Source organism: Lepus europaeus, chromosome 8 (genome assembly GCF_033115175.1).
Source record: "Lepus europaeus isolate LE1 chromosome 8, mLepTim1.pri, whole genome shotgun sequence".
Lineage (NCBI taxonomy): Eukaryota > Metazoa > Chordata > Mammalia > Lagomorpha > Leporidae > Lepus > Lepus europaeus.
This window is the reverse complement of record NC_084834.1, coordinates 106,848,088-106,867,531: the sequence shown is the minus strand read 5'-3', so window position 1 is coordinate 106,867,531 and position 19,444 is coordinate 106,848,088. Positions and strand designations below refer to the sequence as shown.

The window sequence follows — 19,444 nt, the reverse complement described above, 5'->3', positions numbered from 1 at the left end:
ATCTCCAAGTGATTCTTGCAGAGAGGCCAAGTGAAATGTCTTACAAAAGCAGGGTTATTTCCAATCAATTTTCTCCAGAAATGAAACTATCTACGACATTCTAAAGGAAAAATAGCACATTTTCCAGGTAACATTTTCATCCTTTCTTCTAGGCCCAGGAAATATTTGGTGTTTACCTCTAGACTGTATGTGTATGTTGGGGGAAGGTGGAGTTGTTATACCACAACATAGGTGTGAAAATATTGAGAATGCTGGCATTGGGTCACTAGCTTTATCTGTACATAAGCATCTGCACAAAACAGATAATTGCTTGCTTTGCACTGATTTTACATATATTTCCCCCAGATCACCAAAATGATTGTCTTCAGAGCCTAAGTCCATTACTTCTTTGCTGTTTTCCCTGCAATCAAGCTCTCTGAATAAATACAGGGGCTGAGTTACAATTTAATATAATGAGACCCTCCTGGGTCGATGTCCTTGCATGCAATAAAAGGGTGTGGACTAATTGCAGGATCAGAGATTCTGCCTCCCCCCACCCCCATTTTGCCTCACTTTGATTGGTGGATTGGCACTTTAAATAAAGGTTTCTGTTCTTCCTTGAAATGAGAGGTACAGAGCGAGTCCCAGGCACAGTGCAGAAAAAATTTTATCTTTTCTTAGAACTATCTTGGTTGGCATCACGAGATCCTGAGAGCACAGTAAATGTCAGCATCGAAGGTAAAATGTGATTTTATGATTTCCGTATGTTTCCTGTAAGCTCTTTTTTTCTATCTCCAGACAGCTTTTTCAAAGAGGATTTATCTTCACTGGCCACCAGAATAATTGCTTATCATAACCCATTAGTGAGTTCCAGAGATGACATGGCTATTGCTTACTACCCATGCTGCTAAGCAAAGAAAGACTTATCTGTAGACTTTTTTTTTTTTTTTGCTATTTGTGATTATTTTTGTTCATGCTTAAATTAGAAAATTATTAGAGGGCAAGCAAGTTTCTTGACTAGTTAGATTCCTATTCATAGAAGAGTGAAGATACTTTTGAAAGTATAGACTACATTTTAAGAGATCATTCATCTTTTAAAAAGGAAAACTAAATTTGGAGACGTATTTTCTAGTGATATCAAAGGAAAAGTATTCAATGTATTTGGCATGGTTATGTTGACAACCAAAACTTACCAAGTGATATACCCTACATATGTGCAAAACAAAAAAGATGTTATAAAGTGATTATTGGATAAATTATGTTTTAAATGGATTTCAAATTTTGTCCCAGATATTAATTGAAGTATAACTACTGTGAATACTTTATAGATCAGTATTTCACTTAATGAAAGGGATTTTTTTAGTTCAAAGTTCACTGTATGAAATGAAACATTATTTAAAGAATCTGTGGAGGCTGTCAGTGCATGTTCATTTAGGTTGCAAGTGTCAATTCACCGCAGAAATACTAAATACAAATTAAATGCCTTAACAACATTTAGTTTTTTTTATAATCTCTTTCTAACTCAGTCATTTTAGAAGAGCAGACACTCTGGCTTATTTCTAAAGCTGTCTCTTAACCATTCTAAATTCAAAATTAATCGGATTTAATTCTTCAACCCAATTATGTTTTAGATTCCACTTTTCAAAATGAAGGACCTGATCTTGCTCCTGTGCCTCCTGGAGACGAGTTTTGCAGTGCCGGTAAGTCAGTCTGCTGGTCAGGGAGCTCCTCACTGTTGGACACCAGACAGCAACGAAGGGATGTTGGCTGGGAGCCCATACATAGACTCATTAGATTTAGTCCCGGAGTTTAGCTCCTAGTAAGTCAAAAGTCATAGTGGCCCGCATCTCTGCCTTCTAGTCTAAAAGTAATGTCATATACTTTTTCTATTGCAAACAATATTTAAAATATTACGAGGATAAAAGACCTGGGAGGTCTCCACAATGCCATCAAACAATATCATCAACTTCTTGCTCTTATTATGAAATGGAAATGGAAAGAGAAATTCTTTTCTGAAAAAGTAAGGCATATTTTCTTCACTTTAAGAAGGACAATATTAGCTAAGTGACTAGAGTTACAAAATTGTGACAGGTAACTTGAAGCTAGTAATTAAATTTACCTCTTGGGGGTGACATTGTATCACTGCCAGCTGAAGTTTATTAAAACATGTCATGGGACCAAGGCTACTTGTGTGTTGCAGGCCCACATCTGATCTACTGATATTGAAATGATGTCATACAAATGTAATCCATGTGATTTTGTCATTTCAAAGACTTTTTTCAGTTACTAAATGTATTCAGCAAATATGCGGAATCACCAAAAAGTTCATAGAAATTTGTATTATGAAAAAAACTATACATGGATTTCAATTTTTTACACCAAAATAAATTACTTTTTTTTTTGAACAGGCAGAGTTAGACAGAGAGAGAGAGAGAGAGAGAGAGAGAGAGAGAGAGAGAGAAAGGTCTTACTTTTTCCGTTGCTTCATCCCCCAAGTGGCCGCTACGGCTGGTGCATTGTGGCCGGCACGCTGCACCAATCCGAAGCCAGGAGGCAGGTGCTTCCTCCTAGTCTCCCATGCAGGTGCAGGGCCGAAGGACCTGGGCCATCCTCCACTGCACTCCCAGGCCACAGCAGAGAGCTGTGGAAGAGGAGCAACCAGGACAGAACCGGTGCCCCAACCAGGACTAGAACCCGGGGTGCCGGCGCCGCAGGCGGAGGATTAGCCTAGTGAGCCACGGCGCTGGCCCTAAAATTACCTTTTAATTCTAATTTTCCACTAAATTTTTAAAGTGCCCTTATATATACTGAACAGCAGTATGAATCTATCCACCAACATTTTGGGCACGGGAGACACAGAGGTCCATAAGACATCATCTGTTGTCTTCAGAAGTTCACAGTTGATCTCAAATGAACTTGCAAATACTTTAATTCCTCAAGAGGAAAGGCTAACTCTGTGAGTTCTCTAAATATTTTTTGAGAAAGAAGATGAAAACTTTAATTCCACAATTAAAAACAGAATTTCCTTTCCATCATGCAAGATAAAAGAAAATGAGAAAAATACCTAAGCTGCCACCCTAGCTCACTTTACATGATACTGACATTGGGTTTAGCTTTGATCATCCACCATCCATGTATTACAACAACAGTCTTTGAATCTATAAGGTCTATGTCTGAATTAGTCAGGGTCACTGTGAGAAACAGGACAATTGCTTATGATTGTAACTGACTGCCCATCAAATCCAATGCTCCTCTTTTAATTTAGCCTGGCACATGAATCCATTTTCTATTTCTATTCATGTGAATATTGTTCCTTAATTCATGACTAGGGATAGATGGAAAGTGAAGTATATTTTGTCCTATAATTGAATCTACCCAAGTTTTGGTGCTTGTATACTGACCAATGGGGGAAAAGAAGGCTCTGTTCTTGCAGTTCCCTCAGATTCTGAATAGTCTACAGAAAACATTCACAAGCCACACACACACACACACACAAAGTCACTCTGCCCACACAACTAACTTCTTTCTTCATCCAGAGGGTTTACAATACATTTTTATTGCCTGTCCCTCTTTTCATGTCAAAAACTGTAGGGGGTAGAATTCCTGAACTACTTACACAAAGGAAAATAATCTCAATACATTAGCAGACATTCTATAAATATTTGTGGTATAAATGAAGAAAAGCATTCAACCCTTTGCATTTAGATAGTGAGAATATCCAAAGAATGAGAGACTCAGAATCCAATTTACTCTCATTTCTGCTCTTCCATTTTCCTTTTTTTAAATATTTGTGTTCTGTATTAATAAGGATTTTTTTAGAAAGGGAAATATCTTAAAGTTGTAAGTTGTAAGTATATATATATTTTTTAACAACTTAAATAAACACAATAAGTGTTAAAATGCATTAGTTAGTGCTAGAATGCTCTTTAAGGGAAAATATAGCTTTGACATTATATAAATATAAATACAGATGAACAGGTTTATACATAAGATAAACTGTCCCTAAAGATGATGAAGGATTTTTGAAGCCTGCTGAAGAGCAGGCAAGTCAGGTTTTGCATGATTTTTTGAGTGCCATGACCCCACACCACAATCCATAAACCTGAAGCATGTGGTTTCTTATTCTATTGTTTTAGTCAACTTTTCATTTGTATAACTTTAAACTAAGTCAAATTTTGGTTTTAAAGCAATATAGCATTAAGACGCAAATGATAGATATTGGAGCAAAATTACCAAATATTATTTTAATTCTCCCAAATAACCTATATTCTTCTTCATCCAGTCCAAAAGCTAGAGTCATTTGGGCAACAAACCAATATGGTGGTCTCTCAGCTGACCTTTCTGCACTAGAACAGCTTTGTATTTTCACCAAAACAACTTGAAACTATGCAGTTAAGGAAGTTCCTCACCAAAGGCAACTCAAAATTATTCTTGTTTCCATTTAGGCATTTCCTCAACAACCTGGGACACCGGGCATGGCTAGTCTGAGCCTTGAGGTATGTATTGCCAGAATCTTTACATATAATCTTTACATTGGCACGTTTCTCGTAAGAGAGAACCTTAATGAATTGCTTCTCACTTTTCCTAGACAGAAATCTGACTGTCATCCTGAGTAGTTCTAGAGAAATTAATAACATTTATAGAGCTTTGTCTTATAATACTTATATAATTTTTAAAAGTTAATTTGATTTAATTGAATTGAAAGAGATCTCCCACCCACTGGTTCATTCCACAAATAACCATGACTTCCAGGGCTTGGCTAGGCTGAAGCTAAGAGCTGGGAACTCAGTCCCCGTCTCCAAAGTTGGTGGCAGGGACAGAGCTACATTAAGCTATTACCTGCTGCCTCCTAGGGTGCACATTAGCAGGAAGCTGCAATCAGAAACCAAGCTGAGATTCAAACCCAGGCACCCTGATGTAGAATGCTAGCATCCTCGGCAGCACCTTAACCACTGCACCAAACTCCTGCCTCCTTCTACCACAATTTTAAACTCTTGGTTTGTTTATTAAGCTTTATACTATTATCTTTATATGAATCAATGCAACCCTAACAATACCTAATATATACTATATACACTTTAATATAATGGCTACATTAATTAAAACACATAACTCTGTAGACACAGTTTACTCTCCTGCTTCTTATAGTATCTTATATGATAAAGTTCTCATGAAGAATATGTACCTGTACAAAATATAATGACTTACAAGCAGTACCGTGAATAGCATTAACGTTGTGCCATGATACCTCCTGCATAGCATTATTGCTGTATTTGTTTTATGGAAATTCTTATAAACAACATATTCTGCTTAGAAACCTCAGCAAAATAGTAATTATGACTATACCAATAAACAAAATCAACAGTTAAACATAAAAAAATTTATGAGATTACAAATTTGTTACAACACCTGGCAAAATTCCCTTGTATCACGACCATTTAATGTCAGTCAGTATAATCATGGGTTTGGTATTTATTCCACGTGAAATTAATCTCATTGATGCTTTTTTATTCTTTCTAGCTTTAACAAAATCTGAAGCACTCTAAAGCTCTTCCCATTAAAAAGCAAGTTGACTATTGAAATTCTTGACAAGCTGTCCACATGCTTACCACTTCTTCCAGTGTGTTTTATATTTATTATTTTTAGAGCTTTTTTGTTTGTGAAGGACGTAAAATTGATTTGGGTGTTTATTTTTTCTAATTCCTTTTCTGAGCTGAATTAATCAAAGACAAGGTAAGCTAAATGGGAGAAAAGAGTTAATGAAGCAATACCATCTTAATTGCATTTTTATTTCAGTTGATTGTTATTCCCTTTGTTTCAGTGTAACACCCACTTAATTATTTTTCCCCCTTAACTAATGACAAAAGCAAGCTCGGTATTTTAAAAGCAGTAACAACAATGGCAGAACCATACTGAATGTTTATTTTTAATGATTATTGATAACTACTTTTGATTTATTCAAATTTTCCCACCCCAAACTTTGTGCTGATAATGTCACTATGAGAAATCAGTCATGTCAAAAGTGACACACATGACAAACACTAACCTATTTTTTTTCTTTACAGACAATGAGACAGTTGGGAAGTTTGCAGGGATTAAATGCACTTTCTCAGGTAATCATATATCCAGAGATTTCTTTCAAGTAGTAATGGTGTCAATGGTGGTGAAATTAGCAGAGTTGTAGTTCATAAAATGTGTTTGTGAACAGAAAATAACCTCAACACTGAAAAAACAAATAAGTAACTGAAACAGGCTGGAATAAAATAAGGTAGGGTACCAAGGAAAAATAAAATATTGAACTTTCTTTAGCAAAAAAATCTTCCTTGCTTATCAATTTTATTATATCCCAAATACAAGTTCTTAGAAAGCCAAATCTCAAAAAAAAAAAAAAAAAAAGAACTATTGTAGTGGGGCTCAGAATGAAATTTGATTCTTTTGGGAGAATCTATCTATCCATTTTCAATTAACCAAAATCATTCTTACTTGTGTTTTTATTTCTTAATATTACTTAATATATACTAAACTGATCTTCTGTATATAAAGAGAATTGAAAATGAATCTTGATGTGAATGGAAGGGGAGAGGGAGCGGGAAAGGGGAGGGTTGCGGGTGGGAGGGAAGTTGGGGGGGGGAAGCCATTGTAATCCATAAGCTGTACTTTGGAAATTTATTTTCATTAAATAAAAGTTAAAAAAAAAAAGAAATGTAAGCATGTCTTTTTCCCCGTGTCTTTAGTATTCTAAATATGGCTTCGGAAAATCACTTAATTCCCTGTGGCTGCAAGGTCTCCTACCACCACCTTCCTCTTTCCCATGGATGAGGCCAAGGGAACATGAAACTCAACAGGTAAGTTAATTGCATCAGTTTGTTTGAACTTCAACCTTCAAAATCTTTCCACACGTGCTTTCTCTTGAGCTACAATATACTAGCAATACACAAGAACCAGCAGCTAATAAAAAATTATCTTAATAGGAAATAGAGCCTATTACTATTTACATATTTATCTCAAGTAGAAAAAGTATGTTAAGATATCATCAATAGCAACAGGTAAAGAATCCTTAAAAAATGGATGCAAGTGATATACTGTTAAATTTCACCTTAATCAACAAAATTCTCTAATTAAGTACTTAAAGGCTAATTTCAGATGATAATATACATCCTCCTGAACCACAATGAATTCTACACAATAAATATAGCAATCCATTAATCATTATTTATTAGGTCCTTAGTAAGTACATAAGCCAAATTGTGGTTTGGGAGTGAAAGTAAAGAAGAATGGCTCAAAAGCTAATGAAATTCCATTTTTGCTTTGTAGATAACATAAAACAACATATTTCAAAGTGATAAATTATAATGAATGCCGTAGGATTTTAGTGATGGGCCAGAGGTTAAGAGTCAAAACAAAACAAAACTATTGTGAGACTTCACTGCAGGTTTGAGGAATCTGTAACCAATCCACAGGCCGTCTACCATTCACCACAAGTAACTTCTAAAAGAGGCAATAAAACATAGGGGTTTTCATAGGAACTTCTAATTCCAGACAGCCTTCCACAACAGGAGAATTACCCACAAAGCCACACTTAGTAGGACAATAAGTTATATTCATGGTGACTATTTCTCCACCTAAAGAATTATTACCAAAATGGATTCTTATGCAGGAATTGGATGGGTATTTTACTTAATTACTTAATTAATTACTTAATTACTTAATCCTTTTGCTAACTCAAAAAATAAGTACCCACCATGTGCCATTGTGCTTGTAAGGAAGTTAATTACATGGACTACAAAGATAAATAAGACACATTATTCTCAGTCAACTTGGGGAGGGAGCAAAGATTTATTTAAAAAATTACTATAATCTGGTGACAGCACAATAAAATAAAGATGCATGTGGGCAGCTACTTGAACACAGTGGAAGAAATGACTCATTCCACCAGAAACAGGCAGTTTCCCTTCTTGAACAATGGTGGTCCCCAAGGAGGTAAGGGAGGCAAGCACACACAAAACCTCCCCCAACACTCACTCTAAGAAAAGTGGTGCTTCCTGGGACAGGCTTTGTGGCACAGCAGGTAAGCTGCCACTTGGGATGCCACAACTTGAGTGCTAGGTTTGAGTCCCATCTCAGCTTCCAATCTAGCATTCCTCTAATGTGCACCCTGGGAGACAGCACACTGTGGCTCAGGCATTTGGGTCTCTGCCACCCATGTAGGAAATCTGGGTGAAGTCTCTGGCTCCTGGCTTCAGGCTGGCTCAGCCCTGGCTGTTAACAGGCATTCGGGGAGTGAACCAGCAGATGAAGGAATTCCCTCTCTCATTCTCTTGTTCTCTCTTTCTCTCGCTCTCTTGCTCTCTCTCTCTGGCTCGCTCTCTCACCTTGCCTTTCAAATAAATGAAAATAAATATTTTTAAAGAAAATTGGTGCTTCTGATGAAAACACTTCTTCAAGACAAGTCCCTTAAGCCTCCCTTCCAGAGAGAAAGCACCTAAGCCCCTTTGCTTTAGAAATTCTAGGCACTACAGCTCCATGAACCATCCCTTCCTGACACTCTTTTCAAATTTCTCTGCAGTATGAATATTCTTTGCCTGTGCATCCCCCACCTCTCCCATCACAGCCATCCCTGCAGCCTCAACAGCCAGGACTGAAACCCTTCCTCCAGCCAACTGCTGCACCTGCCATCCAGGGCACAGCCCAGAAGGGAGGGCCTCAGCTTCGGATTCACCCTGCACAGCTGCCCTTGAAGGATGGAGAAATGCCAGAGATTCAAGAGCAGGTGGCGCCATCAGAGAAGCCCCCAAAGCCTGAGGTAATTCCCTTCTTGGAAGTCAGGTCAGGATCACCTGCTAACCTAACGGAAGGACCCCAGTTTGTAGGACACTGGTAGAGAATCATGGCCTGAAAGTGTACTCATAAAATACAAAGATGTTCTTAATCAGTCTTTCCCATCAGGGATTTAGTTTTGGAGTAGAATACAGCCATTTCTATCGTTTGCCATCAGAGACCAGGCACAGATTCTAACAGACCCTGTAGCCATAGAACTTGCTATCTTAGTTGTAAAACATGAAAGCTTCCAGAAGATACAGGACAGCCCAGAGAGGCTTCCCATAGTTGTGTCTTTACTGTGTTGGAAATGCTGAAAAGAGAAATTGATCCCTCAACATCACAAGTACGATTCCATGCTGTTATTTCTCTGGCTGAGGGGTAGCAACCATGCAAAATCACATTATGATAATGTAGACAAAAGAACAATGGGCAGAGAAGGAAGATGCTGTGGAACTGAAATGTTGCAAACACTTAACATCCTTCCCCCATATCATGCTAACAATAGTCCCACAAAGTTCGATAGTATCATCATTTTAAAGAGAAGACAGACTTGGATCTGCCCAGGATCACACAAAAACTAAGACACAGAATCTAAGTGACAGAGCTAAGATTCAAGCCAATCAAGTATGGTTCAGTTCCGAAACCCATGACTTTTGACTCTATAAGGGATAGCAAATCCATGATGGGCAGGCCTCAGTTCCCTGCAGGTACACTTGACTCGTATCAGTAGAAGACCATTGAAAACTCTAGGGTCATATCTCCCAAGAGACTAAAAGAACAAAAACAAAGAGACTTGCTTTAGAATGTTTTGATGTAATTGTATACGAGTGTGTATTCTGCTCATTTTGTCTATTTTGACTGGTAATTTTAATATTTGTCTGTATCATAGCTCCCAGCAATGGATTTTGCTGGCCCACAAGTTCCAACCGTAAGTACAGCTCTCAATGAGACTTTCTTGGGGTAATTTCTCTATATTCAAAAAAATTGAATGAAATGCTTAAATTGTCTCATTTATCCATGGGTATGAAATATAATGGGTACATTTGTGTTTTTAATATTAAAAACTGATTTTTCATACTGATCCATCTGAAAATGTGTTTCAGTAACTCAGAAATCACTGTAACAAGGACTTACCTGTGTGAATTATTTTGTTTTCTACTACTTACAGGTGTTCCAAATAGCCCGTTTGATACCTCGGGGACCCCTGCCTCAAAATAGACATGCTGCAGTAAGTTGTTTCCTTTTTTAATACCACTTCTCTGCTTGCAATTTAGTAAAAAGCTTGCCCTTTATAAAATGCATTCTGTGACAATTATTGTATTTTATTTAGCTTTATCCAGGTATGTTTTACATGTCCTATGGAGCGAATCAACTGGTAAGTCTATATTCCATAAAAGGTATCATTCTTAATAAATGTTATCTTAAGATAACATTTAAAATTTAAAATCAGACCTCACAAAATAGATTTCAAATAAATATTCTCTGAATGCTTACATTAGCAACTGAAATAGTAAAGAGGCACAATTCCCTACATATTTGGACAATTCTGGCCATATGCACTCACACACATACACACAATAACACAATTGCATTAAGGAAAAAGTAAATTTTAAATATGAATTACCCAAGTTGGATACATTGATTCAATAATGATTCATCTCTCTGCTTTATTCTGCCTCTGGGTACAGCATTAATATTACGGTTTGATGGAGAACCAAATGACTTTATTAACTTTGTCTTGTGCAGATAAGAAGGTAAATAGAAGGCAGCTGGTTCATAATACGATGCAATGTTTCTTTTTGAACAGAATGCCCCTGCCAGACTTGGCATCCTGAGTTCAGAAGAAATGCCCGTGAGTAACGTCTTCTAGCTCTGCTTAAAATAATAGTCAGGGAAGGACAGTCCCAGATGAATGGTTGCAGGATGATTGGTTACAAATGCAGCCATACGGGCACAGGTTTCAGATTTTTTTCACTCCAAAGCCAAGAGCTTGACTCCAAAGCAGTATCCAAGGATTACATCGTGTTTCCTAGATTGACACTCATAAGTGAGTGATTACCATTAAAGAGCATAGGATTTTTTCCCCATTCATTGCATATTTGTGAAGAAACTTCTCCTGAAAGGCCATCTTCATTGAGCTGCAAACACTTCAAGCCAAAAAACGACATGTGTAGTTCATACAGAACTCCCATTCTTTGCAAGACCTTAAAGTCCTACTCCCCAACACCAAATTCAACAACAGCATGAAATATTTCAGCTTCAAAGACTGAAATATCAAAAAGGAAAAGGAAAGGAAACAAGTTTAAATTTTGATTATTGTAAACTTCAATGTTCATTACATCTAGGAGAGTATGTTCTTATTCTATTATTATTATCCACACATATCACAAGTTTAAGATTTGAGATCAGTAGACTCACACTACTCAACCTTTTCCCTCAGAAATACCTATGTGTTACATCTGTTGCAGTACACACACACACACACACAGGAAGCACAAAAACCACACTGCCTTAATATATCATTAGCAACTACAGATCCAGTGGAATAAATATACATACATATGCCATTACTAAAACAAAACTCACATAACTTTTTTAAAGATTTATTTTGTTTATTTGAAAGGCAAAGTGACAGAAGAACAGAGACAGAGAGAGAAAGAGATCTTCCATCTGCTAGTTCACTCCCCAAGTGGCATCATCAGCTGGCACTGGGCCAGGCTGAACTCCCTCCTGGTCCCTTACATGGTGGCAGGAATCAAAGGATTTAGACCATCATCCACTGCTTTCCCAGGTAGATTAGCAGGGAGGGTCAGTCGGGACTCAAACTGACACTCCAATATAGGATGGCAGCATCGCAGGAGGTAGTTTAACACATTGTGCCATAAATGCCAGCCCCCAGACACAACATTTTTTAGAACTTTTTCTTGCTTAACACATAGGTAAATATTGTAGGCAAGATAGATAGAATAATACTACTATTCTCAAGCAGATTACAGTCTCATGATGAAAAATATAGTTATGAAGGCAGACAATGTCAAATTAATGTAATAATGATATCAATAGTTTTATTATAGGGAAAGAGAAGGAAAGGATAGGAAGTTAGCTTCACCAAGGGGCTCACAGTGCCATCCCTGGAGGAGATAGTGTCAAAGCTGAGACTCAGTAAAGAGGCAGGCAAAGGCACAAGGAAAGAGAATTGTTTCTATACAACACACACATACACACATACACACTGGCTGAAAATTCAGAATAAGTGTTGATTGACATATTTATAGTATTAATTATCTATATTATGCCTCATTCCCAAATGATAGTCTGCTTCTGAAAAATCACACAATAAGTATAACAAATAATTGAAGATAGGATTAAAAATGAGTACAAATTGCAAAGAAATCAGAATACAGATGTGCAAGCCACATAGCCATAAATATTTCCTGCAAATTGCCCAAGGTTTTGGTCTGCATTATGGCAGAAAAAGAAACATGATCAGTTCTGGTGTTCTGTCTGTCCACAAGAAGAAAACATTACAGTTCCTCCAGAGAAATCAAGCCTTTTCTTTTGTTTTTTAAAAAAATCTTGTATAAGACTTTATCCATTGGGAAGATACTGAGAAATGCCATTGACAAGACCCTCCAAACCACCCCTCAACAAATGCAGTTCCAAAGTTCAGCCTTTGTTTGTTTGTGATGGTGGTTCCCATTCCAAACACATGTTATTTTCTTAAAATTCAGTTCAAACTAACTTTGCTGAAGTCTTGCTTCTGCCCTACATCCCCACACCTAGCCCTTCTAGCTAGGTGTAGTGAAAGATCTCAAGCTCCCTTTCAGAGAACCGGCCTTTCCCCACCCAGATATGTGCAGAAATTCTCCCTTATATTTCAAAGCCAGTTTTGCAAGAAATGTGCTGATATCAAGCTGTCAGCCAACTCACTCCATGCTCTCTGTTAGTTCTTTGTAGATTCTTGCTGAATATGACCAGACATAATTGCATGGAAGAGTTACTAGTATGTGATAATAATGTCTTTGATCCTTTTTTCCAGGGAGAAAGAGGAGGACCCATGGCCTACGGAGCCATGTTCCCAAGATTTGGAGGCATCAGGCACAACCTTGGAGGAATGCCCCACAACCCAGCCATGGGTGGGGACTTTACTCTGGAGTTTGACTCCCCAGTGGCCGCAACTAAAGGCCCCGAGAAAGGAGAAGGAGCTGCGGAAGACGCCCCCATGCCGGAAGCCAACCCATCCAATCCAGAAAACCCAGCTCTCCTTCAAGAGGTAGCACATGGCGACCACGCAGGGCTCCTTGCTTTCCCTAAGGACAACATTCCCGGCATGGCAAGGGGCCCAGCAGGGAAGAAAATGGGAGTCCCCAGGGTCACCCCTTCAGATGCTGACCCACTGGCGACCCCTGAATTAGCTGGGGTTTATGATATCTATGGTCCGGATGTGACCACACCCCTGGGTACCCAGGAAGAAACAACCACGGATACCACCATGACCCCAGACACTCAGGAAACATCCATACCGGGAAACAAAGATCAGCACCCCCAGATGATGCACAATGCGTGGCGTTTCCAAGAGCCCTGAAGGCCTTGAGATCTCAGCTGCTTTCTGTATGCATAAGCTGCCCAGCTTAGTCCCCGTAGTGTACCTCTTTGCTAAAACACTTATCACCCTTCTGCAGCAAAGGCATTAAAAGTGCAAAGCATGTCTTAATAAACACACGTGGCTAGAAATAGTGTAGGTCCCCTTCTTGCTTTCATTCTCTTATTGAAATAAAATGTGTCGACTGTCTCTGTGATTTAAAAATATGATTGATAACATCAGAGAAATCTGAGAGTCTCAGCATTTGATAATCATTGTTTCTTGGCTGTCTCATCATTATAGAATTTTCTCACTAGCCTCACACTCTTATACCTAGGAAGCATTGCCCTGCTTTCTTCTCTAAGCAAAGGCACATGTTCTCAGAATTCTAAACTATTTCATTTAAACTTTATTAAATGAGGATTGGTGGAGAATCCCTGACTGGTATGACTGGGTTTGGTATATTGGACTTAAAATTCTCATTTGTAGAGTATTTTATTTAATTTAGGGAAAAGCAAATCTAGACTATTTTAAATAAAGGATTGTTTTCACTGAAAATAATCAGGAATTATATGCTTATTATTTATAAAGATTCAAATGGCTAAAAAAAAATACTCATCCCTTACCTTTGCTACTCTTAACTCATTTTATTCAATTCATTCATTCTTTCATCTGAAAGTCTGCTGAATATCCACCTTCGTCTTAGGCAACAAAGTTTATAATGGACATGATTGAGAAGTAGATAGAGAATTTCAATAACAGAAACCACCATTCTAGGTCTAGCTTAGTAATTCACATCTATTATCTCATAAGACTGGAAAATATGAGCAGTCTTCAAAAAGCTCATGAAAATATGTGTTGTGGAAAACTGCATAGATTTCAAAATTTTTGCACTTAAATAAACTCATCTTTTAATTCTACTTTCCACAAATTTTTCAAAGTTCCCTGGTAGTGTACTCAATCCCATAACATATTTGAAAAGTACTATGAAGAGGCCAAATACAGGTGCTCCTAGAACCATAGGGTAGAGGCACGTGACACACTTGCAGGTCACTGGAGGGTCTGGGAGACATTAGATGAGTTTTCTCAGAGAAGTTTCAAAGATAGCTACAGAATAAGGCCTCCAGGAGGAAGAAACACAAGCAAAACTTGGTGCCATGTGAGAAATAGCTCAATCCTATGGACTATGACATGGGAAAGGGGGAAGCCGCAAGTGATCCTTGCTTGTCACCAAGGCTAGGAGTGAGTCAGTTAGGGCTATATGCATAACTTATGAGGTTCCCAGACCAGAAATAGTAACCCCTGAAAAGTAGTCTCCTAATCCCACTCTCTCCTAAGTTTCCCAGCCAGGTCTTGAACTCCTTGGGATTCAGACTCCTCTTTAACCTTTATTGAAGAGTCTGGAGAAATAGCCAGAAAAGAGAGCCCTGGGATGCCTCCCAGCCTGGAAAACTTCAGAAGCCTCAGCAGGAGAATGTAGCCTCCCTCTTTTGGCAAAGCTCTGTTCAGCTCCACTCCATGGACCAGAGCTGCAGTAGACACACAGAAGATAAAGTCAACTTTCCTCCCAGCTCTGGCAAAGGTGCAAAGATAGAAGAATGACTTTCACAGTAGCCAACAGGTACCTACTAAAACCCATCTTAGCATTCCAGATAGTCTCCTAAAAAACAGTAGGGTAAAAGGCATACACATAGGCAGATTTGAGTTAAAACCTTGACATCACATCTTAACATTTCTGAGACTTTAGGTATGAAACTGAATTTCTGTGCCTGTGTTCTCACTGCCATATGGGCAAAACCTAGCTCACAGACTTGTAGTCAGAACTAAAAGAGAAAGTACACAGATGAAACTGCTGAATCGTGGAAGTTTCCTTCCTTTCCAAATGATCCATTTCATCAAGTGAACTCAGCGAAGCAGCAGTAGTAACAATGCAGGATAGAATAGTTCCCATTACCTGATGGATTTGTGCTTTTCCATTTACACACAATGCATTACCCTGCTGCTCCTTCATCATAATTCAGAGCGTGCATTCATGAGGCTCCATATGAGGGTGAAAACTATCATATCCTAGCCACAGAGCAGACTTCTGCTGCGAGCAGGCTGGGCAGTTAATCGTGGTGAGAGCTAAGTCCGTTTCAGTGAAGACAGATATCATATTGTTGAGTGGTTGAATAACCCCTATCTCTGCTACCATAGTCATTCTGTATACTGACCCACTGAGCAAACCCCAAAGTGGCCAGGGAAAGAGGTTAAATATCATGCTCAAGAGGGGCCATCTTGATTATTGAGAATTTCCTCCAGCAGGCATTTACACAGAAAAAAAATTCTTATACGATGTCCCATTCTCAGAGGTCTATCCCAGTAACCTTTCTTCCAGGCACTCCGTAGCATCAGTCTTCAAATTTTTTCCCTTCCCTTCCTTTCCACATGACCAGGTAACTTTCTCATACATTCCTGGGTCAGTGTAGTTCTGTATATCAGGCCATATCTCTCTCTCTCTCTCTCTCTCTCTCTCTCTCTCTCTCTCTCTTTTGACAGGCAGAGTGAGTGGACAGTGAGAGAGAGAGAGACAGAGAGAAAGGTCTTCCTTTTTGCCATTGGTTCACCCCCTCAATGGCCGCCACAGCCGGCGCACTGCATTGATCTGAAGCCAGGAGCCAGGTGCTTCTCCTGGTCTCCCATGCAGGTGCAGGGCCCAAGGACTTGGGCCATCCTCCACTGCACTCCCGGGCCACAGCAGAGAGCTGGCCTGGAAGATGAGCAACTGGAACAGAATCCGGCGCCCCGACCAGGACTAGAATCCAGTGTGCCGGCGCCGCAGGCAGAGGATTAGCCTATTGAGCCACGGCGCTGGCCAGGCCATCTCTCTTACCACACAATATAGACAATCAGGTATTCTGAGAGGGGTTGTGATTCATTGACTGCCTAATACTAGTTAATGCCAAAACAGCATGCAGAAACCCATGAGCCAAGCACCTACTCTTTCCTCTCTGGTAACTGATATGAGACGAAGTGACCATATAATTGATCCTTGAAGCTGGAGCACTTTTGACAATGAAAGGGCTGACATTATTAATGATTGTGTTGGACAACAGGCACAAACTAATACTACCTAGGGTATCTGGACACCTGGTCATTCTACTCATATGGAACTCCCCATGAAGACAAATCTACAGATTGAGCGAAAGGCAACAATATTCCAAAGAGGAAGTATGTGGAAGTCTGAACCACTTACTATGAAATTTACTCGTGCCCTCCACACCTGATAAGTGGAGAACCTGGTATCACATTTATCATTTCTATTTACCATGGAATCCTGCTACTTATGTTCAATTTTATGGTTCAGTGAATCATGTATTGCCTAGTGCATTATGAACCATTCAAATAGCAAGATCACTTGGCATCCCATAGTGGGATACATTGCTTTATCAGGGTCCAGTAGCAAGGCAAGAACTACTTTTCACAAAGAAGATTCTAAGGTTCTATGTTCCTATTCTCCTGCCAGCCCTGGCCACGCAGGTCCCATACAGAGGCTAATGCTTCAATTCATTCCAGTCTTCTAGATCATGATGCCCAAGTGACATGGAAGCTTCCATCACAGCATGGACTCCTTTCATGCTGTAACTCCCATGCAAAATCACCAGCTTTTCAAGCTACACAATGGGTGCTATGTGTTAACCTTCAAAAAACAAGTCCAATGGGCACTGTATTTCTTTATTCTTGTAGTATGGTTCAAGAAGCAACAGCTTGCCCAACTTTAGCTATCCAACATGTCTCAGGCTACTGGACCCCTAGAAATGTCATGACAAACTACAGTATTTATTTTTCACCCTCTGATTTGCTACTTCCTATAAATCAAATTCTGTTGCATTGTACCTTTAATATATTGGAGGGGTGTGGGATATAAAAATAATTAAGGACTGAGGACCATACTGTGACACGTTACAAGCTAGTAGAGATAGTCCTAAGTGGAGACACTATAGGTTGGTACTGTTTCTACCAGTTTTACTTATTTTTTTCCCAGAAACCTTTTATTTAAGGTACCAAAACTTCATACATTTCATAAATACAAAGTTAGGAACATAGTGATTCTTCCCACCCTATCCTCCCTCCCACCCACATTGCCACCCTTCTTCATCCTCTCTCTCCTACTCTCATTCTTATTTTTTGCTAAGATCGATTTTTAATTGACTTTATACACATAAGATTAACCCTACACTAAGTACAGAGTTCAACAAATAATATTTTAAAAAAACTGTTACTCAACAGTTGAGACATGATGTCCCTATCTTTTAAAAGCAAACTGATTTTGAGTTTTCTTACTGATTGAAATAGAAAGAAAGAATATTCTAGATCAATAGTTACACACTAAGTACTATAGGCTATCCTGATTTGCTACAATAAAGTTGCCACATCTGAAAATACATCTGCAACTGGCATCATTGCCTGATTGAGTTTGCAGTAATCCACTATAATTCCCTGTGTACAATCTAGCTTTTTCACCAAACAAGTGAGTTAAATGAGGAGGTGGTAGTTCACTGTCCCTGTATCTCTAAAGTCTGATGATAACAGTAATCTCTGTAATTTCCCCATAGGACTTCCTGCCCTGTTGGGAATGAGAAAGAGCACAATTCCAGGAGCTTGCTTGCACTTGGACCTTCCTAATATAACTTTATTTCTAATGGCATAGGAAATCATTGTGGAATTCTTCCAGTTAGTAGATATACCTATTCCCAATTATACATTCTAGAACTGGAGAAATATCTACATGTTAGGTCCTTGTTAGATGAATGTGGACCAAGATTCTACCTCTCATCTGATTTCTATAAGCTTTAGTCAGTAAATTATGATGGTTTTTCAGGTTCAGGACCACTAGTAACCCCTAGAAAGTCTAGGTATTTCCCTTTCCACACCCCACCCTACTCACTCTATTAAATTACCTCAGGTCCCTCTAGAGAAAACTTAGGGATACTGTCATGGTTTACACATGTGGCACATTAGCAGAATGTAGGTCTAGGAACCAGGTAATATACCACAAATACCACTATGGAGGTTTGAGTTGGGATCCATGACTCTAAGATGCTTTTGTCCTTTTATGTCAAGCAGCACTTTTACAAGATGCCCATTTACCTTTTTGCTAGAAATCTATGATCAACTAATGACCACCAAGGAACCCTATCAGTCAAAACCCACTGAAGAGCATTCTCTCCTATGTTACTGTGGATGCTCCTTGCCTCTTAGGAAGAGCATCACCACCTAGCCACCACTGTTCGATTCCCATCTGTCCCAGTGAGATTCCAAAGAAACACCCTCACCAACATATCTGGCCTATAGAGAAGGAAACCACAGTGCCCTTAATTTTGTACTGCCTTGGAGAGGAAAAGTTTCCTGGTCTCTTGTGTAGAGAGAAAGGTGGCCAGTGAATCTAGTATGGTAAATATAATAAATATATACATTACACCAGTATGTTAGCTGTGGCACACCTACCATTGATATAAAGACAGTAATATTTATGTAGGGCATGAATAACCTTTTTTATTAAAAATTTTATTTATTTATTTATTTATTTATTTGAAAGTTAGAATTACAGAGGGAGAGAGGGAGAAGGAAAAAGAGGGAGGGAAAGGGAGAGGGAGAGGGAGATCTTCCATCTGCTGCTTTACTTCCCAAATGGCTGCAATGGTCAGGTCTGGGCCAGGAGCCAGGAGCTTCATCCAGGTCTCTCACGTGGGTGCAGGGACCCAATTACTTGGATCATCTTCTGATGCTTTCCCAGGTGCATTAGCAGGGAGCTGGATCAGACGTGGAGCAGCCAGGACTTAACCAGAGCCCATATGGGATGCCAGTGCTGCAGAAGGTGGCTTAACCCACTATGCCACAGCACCTGCCTCAAATCACCTTTTTCAAAACTTACAAATCAGTATTAAGATGGCAGGGCAGGAAGGTAGCTTACTGCTCTAGTCTAGAAGAAGATAGTTCTTAAAAAGTAGAGATACTGCAGTCTCAGGGAAGTTAGGGAGAAAATGGCAGAGGGAACTCCACGCAAATTAGAGAGACACTGTG

At 39.0% G+C, this 19,444-nt stretch overlaps 1 protein-coding gene across 1 annotated transcript; it reads left to right on the top strand.

Annotated features, from left to right (window-relative positions):
* The first annotated feature begins 702 nt into the window (after positions 1 to 702).
* AMBN (ameloblastin) lies at positions 703 to 13,384 on the top strand. Its single transcript, XM_062199224.1, has 11 exons — positions 703 to 717; positions 1,611 to 1,679; positions 4,425 to 4,475; positions 6,045 to 6,092; positions 6,714 to 6,824; positions 8,546 to 8,845; positions 9,689 to 9,727; positions 9,968 to 10,027; positions 10,130 to 10,174; positions 10,607 to 10,651; positions 12,839 to 13,384. The coding sequence occupies exons 1-11, from the start codon at positions 703 to 705 to the stop codon at positions 13,382 to 13,384; spliced, it is 1,329 nt and encodes a 442-aa protein (XP_062055208.1).
* Positions 13,385 to 19,444: the final 6,060 nt, after the last annotated feature.

Bases quoted from the DNA above. Each gene is read 5' to 3' on its own strand.
- AMBN (XM_062199224.1), top strand. The intron at 1,680-4,424 runs GTAAGTCAGTCT...GTTTCCATTTAG, and splicing joins AGACGAGTTTTGCAGTGCCG to GCATTTCCTCAACAACCTGG. The intron at 8,846-9,688 runs GTAGGACACTGG...TCTGTATCATAG, and splicing joins TAACGGAAGGACCCCAGTTT to CTCCCAGCAATGGATTTTGC.